The 5,715-nt window shown below is 39.4% G+C and overlaps 2 protein-coding genes across 2 annotated transcripts in view; both read left to right on the top strand.

Moving 5' to 3' along the window:
• Nucleotides 1-3,028, top strand: part of scarb2c (scavenger receptor class B, member 2c) — a 16,327-nt gene extending 13,299 nt beyond the window's left edge. The window contains exons 10-11 of the mRNA XM_014003836.1: nucleotides 2,397-2,549; nucleotides 2,689-3,028. Coding sequence (XP_013859290.1) covers nucleotides 2,397-2,549; nucleotides 2,689-2,727 — 192 coding nt within the window. The 3' untranslated portion in view covers nucleotides 2,728-3,028. The remainder of the gene's footprint in view (nucleotides 1-2,396; nucleotides 2,550-2,688) is intronic.
• A 1,515-nt stretch (nucleotides 3,029-4,543) lies between these two features.
• LOC106514417 (liver-expressed antimicrobial peptide 2) overlaps nucleotides 4,544-5,715 on the top strand; it is a 1,653-nt gene continuing 481 nt past the window's right edge. Inside the window, exons 1-2 of the mRNA XM_014003671.1 lie at nucleotides 4,544-5,096; nucleotides 5,191-5,330. Coding sequence (XP_013859125.1) covers nucleotides 5,031-5,096; nucleotides 5,191-5,330 — 206 coding nt within the window. The 5' untranslated portion in view covers nucleotides 4,544-5,030. The remainder of the gene's footprint in view (nucleotides 5,097-5,190; nucleotides 5,331-5,715) is intronic.

Here is a 5,715-nt window from a genome sequence, read left to right as displayed (position 1 = left end):
CACACACACACACACACACACACACACACACACACACACACACACACACACACACACACACACACACACAGATTACACCTCTGTTGTAGCTCTTGCACTCATACACTCAATACTGGTTTATGTTGAGTTGTGGAGGGAAACAAACATCCCTCTGTACTGCACTCTCCGGCTCCTCCTGGAAAACTCCAAGCCATTCCCAGGTCAGTGAAGAACCCCTGACAAAATTATGGCATCACTGTGCTCTGTCACCGAGGACCACATGAGCATTAAGGGTTCGACACACGGGAGGCGATGTCGCTCGCTCTCCATTCATTTCCTATGGAGCCTGTGCGGTGAGGCGACAATCGCTTGCCCTCCTCCAGCTAAGCGACCGGCGAAAATGGTGCATGTGAAATTTCGCGCTCGTAGACGTACACACGCGAGCTTGCGATGCGACATATGAAAGTTGAAAAATGTTCAACTTTTGTCGCTGTCTCTTAGCGTACAACCAATCAGCGAGGGTTTCATTGACTGACCAATGAGAGGAGAGTATGCTACTCACTGCAGTTAGCTAACACTTTCACTAAGGGATTACTAAAAAAGGCAGCTTTGTGGGAATTTATTGGCACCAGGGTGATGTTTATGGTAAGTTTTTCCTCATAAAACTGTATCTTGATGTGTGTTTGTTTTTCAATATCAATAGCATCGCAAGATTTGTTTAGTTTACACGTCCGTCATGCACACCCCCCTTCAGAGTCAAGAACCAATCAAATTTCGTGAAGACAAGCGACTTGAAAGAGCGCGATTCGCAACGCTGTGATCGCTATCGCGTCCCGTGTGTCGGGTTTCACCCTGGCTGCGATGACAGCCGTTAATCGCTGTAGTTTGTCGCTCCCCGTGTTGTCGAGCCCTTTCCGGTGGTCCTCAAAGGGCCAGTTGTAATTATCTTTAATGTTTCATGTGTAACTTCAGCTAAACGTGAAAAGTTACGTTCCTCGTCCATTGCTACAACTGAGCACTGCTAACAAACAATAACAGAGCTCTACATGGTATTTCCTGCATAGAAACAGAGTTTTACTATATCCTCTTAGCACTGAAATGTACTACGTGTTGCTATGACTTACTAAATGTGAAATAAATAATACAGAAATAGGGTTAAAAGTAGAGATGCTCAATATTGACTTTTTGCTGATATTCGAAATGCCGACATTGTTCAACACTTAATATCCGATTCCAATATTAACCGATATTAAAAACCGATATTAAGGTGACATCACATATCTCCTGTCAGGGACATTATGCCTGCTTTTTGATATCCCACTGGATGCATTCCACAGGTAAACATTGTCTGCACCAAAACAAAAACCATTCAACTGAAGAGATAATCCAGATTGATGATGTCATCAATCGCACACCGGCGAACATCTCAGGACCACAAGCATTTATTAACACATTTTGGTCAAATCCAGGCGTTAATTTATCGTGCTTTTGTTCTCAGAAGAAAAACCGAAACCAATATGTAGAGATTTTACATTTATATGCTAACATCGGACCGGTAATATCTGTAGGCCGATATTATTGGACATCCCTAGTTAAAAGTATAAGTAAGAGAGTTTTACTCACTCATAAGTTGTGGTGAGTAGCTGCCATCTTGAAATTTGAACTGGGGTAATCAGTTTTCCCACTGGGAAAGGAAATTCTCACTTCTCGGTACAACTGGGCCACATTAATGCAAACAAATGGAGATGACATGAATTTCGCCGGCTGTCGGCTACTTTTGAGCTCTGTGCACCTCCACCTAGTGGTGGGATGCCATAATTTTGTGGGTAAAATGTTCAACAAGATGTAGTTTATGGTAAATGCTGACTTTATAGCAGCATGCACTTATTTTAAGGAATACATCTTTGAAGCTCTCGCGGGCCACACAAAAGGCTGTGGTGGGCCACATTGGGCCCGCGGGCCTTGAGTTTGACACATACTCTATCACTTGTTTAATTTTGTATGAAGAAGGAGTGCAAGTATCTGGGTGCCATGGTAGTATAGAGCAGGAGTATTGAGGGCGTTGCTTCGGTTGGTCGTGGTGAAGGAAGAGTCAAGTCTTCGGATACAAGCAGCCCAAATGATCCTGCTTCAGGGTGGCCGGGCTCAGCCTAGAGATGAGATGAGGATTAGGGTGCCTCGCTGTAGAGTTCAGGCACATCCCAGGAGGAGCTGGAGAAGGAGAGGTCTGGGTTTCTCTCTTGGACCCGTTGCCTCCATGACTTGTCTACAGTAAGCAGAGGAAGATAGAGATGGAGGTGGAAAAATAAAAATCACAGACATTCTATAAAACATTTATTTTCCAAAATCCCAATGTTCTGGCATTAAGAAACAATAAGAAATAAAAGGTTTCATAATATTTCCTAATTCACCACCAGAGCGTTCTTATTGACGATGCGTCGGCCAAGAAGCTGCATGTGACCGTTGTTGAGAAGAATGTGGTCGAGAACATCCCCTTCATGCTGATCGGCCTCGGCATCATCCTCGGAGGACTGTTCATGCTCCTGATGTGTCGACAGAAAGTCCCAGAGGTAAAACAACAACACGGACAAAGTTAATCAGATTGTGACGTCTTTAAAGCTGGTGCAAATCAGTTTAAAAAAAGGTTTGGGGAAAATCATAATGGTTAATAAAATATTTTACACAATTTCTGTCATTTTTGTTTTTCAGAGCACTGCTGCTGAACGGGAGCCTCTGCTGACATCATAACACTAAGGAGGCTGTGTAAGGAGGGTCGTTGTGTTTGTAAAAACATTTTAAAGGGTTTATCTGATTTAAAACGCTGCTCACGAGGAAACACTGTACTCAGAGGCCATCTTTTAATCAGTTTTTGATCTCATATTTATTGAGAACGGAGCAAATTCATAAACCTGTTTTCAAAAAGCTCATATTGAAGTTACTGTTTTCGTTACACGCTGCAAACTAAATGTAGGTCTTTGTAAAATAAAACTGAAGTTTTTTTTAATCATTTTGTTTTTTTACCACACTAAACAGCAAAAACAGACTAAACCCCCTTACGAAATTAAAACTCTTTAAAATGTTTTGACAGTCGTCATATTTTCTGCTAATTTGCCACATTTTCAAATGTGTATAAATGTGTGTTTATAAATCAGTGGACCTACAGCTTTGAGTTGAAAGATTTTTGTAAGAGATTGTTTTAACAAGGAATGATTTTGTTTTTAACTTTCTGTGTCAACTAAAAGCACTGGTATATTGTTTTAATGTGATTGTTTTTATAGTCAAAAATATGACGTTCATTGAAACAAATGCTTATTGTCATGATCATCAGAATAATTTGACAGTTTGTTGCACTAAAGTAGTTATTAAAAATGAATGATCTTGTTTTAAAGTGATATATTTCTGTGGAGCCTGGCCCAGTTATGATCAAGTACTTTAAATACAAACCAGCCAGTATTACGAGTAAGATAAAGGGAGTTTTTTTTTTACATGGTGTCTGTTTTGGTGATCTGATGGATGCTGTAAGATTTCCTTTTTAAATTTAATATTTTGTCAAATTTGAACAGTTTTATTTGAGTGTCACAACAGATGTATGATACTGATGGTTTAATCCTGCAGGGCTGTAGCTGTTTAAATTGTTTATCATCCAACACTGCGCACATGCAAATGATGTTTTTATCTTAACTGACAGTTTTTGTGTTGTTATGTTGTTTACATGTAAAAAAAAATACATTTTACACCACTACTTCAGGCTAAAATGTGTACCTAACATATAATCACTGCTTAGACACTCAAAACAAAAAAATGCCAAAATAAATTCAATTTCCTTTTCATCTCGTCATTTATTTTGACTCAAATTGTTGGTGATATGTCCTGGAAGAGTTTAGTTTTGACACACGCATCACACACAAAATATTTATCAATTTACCTTTTTCATCCTCTGGTTTTAAAAAATGTTAGCTAAGTAATTATATTTAAAGTGCCTGTGAGTGCATGTTCTTCAAATACAAAAAGTCAAAGAAAACATCTTTACGTTTAAGAAACTTGACATGATTTTACCCATTTTGTCCCATTAATGGCGTGTTTCTATTTGACTTTGGTTTAGCCAAAGTGAAACAGGAAGTGACGTGAAAGGGGAACGCCCTGGTCTTTGTTTTTTGAAAAAATATTTAAATTCTAACTCAATCTCTCGCTGATAGTGACTCAAAATAATCAAAAGAAACATCAAACTCCATTAAATCAACGCTCTGTTCACATTCCAGCATTCCCCTTTGTCATCACTTCCTGTTTCTTCCCTTGTGAATATCTCAACTGTTCATCTCAGCGATGTGAACTTTATTTTTGCAATGTTATTAATGTTACCTTTCCAAAAAAAATTATTCACATTTATTACAAAAAATTGATGGGACAGGCACTTTGAATTTTCCCTTTAAAAAGTTTTCTGAAAACTTGAACTTGTCCTCTAAACCTTTTCTCCTCATCTCAAAACCTCTATTTAAAAAATTGGCATTTAATCACATTAAAACTATTTTATCAAATCGTTTCAGAGATTTGCACAGTGGTTTAGTGGTACTAGAAAGCCTTGATGTGTGGAGTTTGGCTGTTCTCTCTGTGCATACGTGGCTGATTGAATATTTTTTTTAATGCTGACTTCATTCACAATAATATATTGCTCATTACTCATCAAACTGACGGTGCGCATATGGACAAACACCTCATTTAACCCCCGCTTAAAAGAAGCCGCACTGTCCCTTTAAGTTCTCCACTACATTCGACGTGGAGTTGTCCTAAATTACCTGATCCAACTGTACTTTGGATGCCTAGAGATAAACTTTGACTTTGGTTGTTCTTATAAAACCGATAAGTCCCGCTCCTGCAAGAGATTTCCCTCTCTGACTTTGACTTGGGGAGCTTGTTCTGCCAATTTAAAGTAACAAACAGTGAGTGAATTAGAGGTTAACTCCTCCCTAAACCCAGTTAAGGCCTTTAATAGGAGTGAGAGGAGCCGTCCATCAGACCAGCATCCCTCGCAGGCTCAGATAGCTGTGGAGAACATGAGGACACTTCAAGACAAAATCGTCCTCCTTTCTGTCCTTCTGTCCCTGCTATGTCTCACTCAGGTGAGTTCTCTGTCAGGATGTGTTTGACCTCTTTGAGTTAATCTTATTCTGATTATATTGCATCTTAAAAATAACTCGATGTTTGTCTTCACAGGTCAACACACTGCCTGTTCCTGAGGACTGGAACAGCTTGATCCAGAGAACCAAACGGTCCCTGCTGTGGCGCTGGAACAGTCTGAAACCTGTTGGAGCCAGCTGCAGGGATCACTTAGAGTGTGGCACAAAATACTGCAGGTAAAGCAGACTTTCATGCATTCACACTTAAATTAAAGTCTGGACACTTAGAGTGACATGAACACCTGGAAAAATAGCTGAAGTTATCAGGAAGAGGGGTTCTGTGGAAAGGGGATGAACATTTAATATCTTACCTGTTGTAGATGACCTTTTGAATGACCTGGGTTTGGAGATACAGTTGAAGTTTGCTACTTAATTAGCTAAAATGCTGCTTTATGAACCAGTACGCAGTCATTGGTTCTGCATTACATGGTCATTTTGGCAAAAGTATTGCAATTTTCTTGTCGCAAATGCCACAAGTTGCAACAAACGTATTGCGGATAACCACAAAATCCCTGTGCAATGCAAAACTGATTGCAAATTATTATATTATATTATATTATAT

The sequence above is a fragment of the Austrofundulus limnaeus genome, unplaced genomic scaffold (genome assembly GCF_001266775.1).
Source record: "Austrofundulus limnaeus strain Quisiro unplaced genomic scaffold, Austrofundulus_limnaeus-1.0 Scaffold20, whole genome shotgun sequence".
Taxonomy (NCBI): domain Eukaryota; kingdom Metazoa; phylum Chordata; class Actinopteri; order Cyprinodontiformes; family Rivulidae; genus Austrofundulus; species Austrofundulus limnaeus.
The sequence above is the reverse complement of the archived record's forward strand: the minus strand, read 5'-3'. Positions and strand labels throughout refer to the sequence as shown.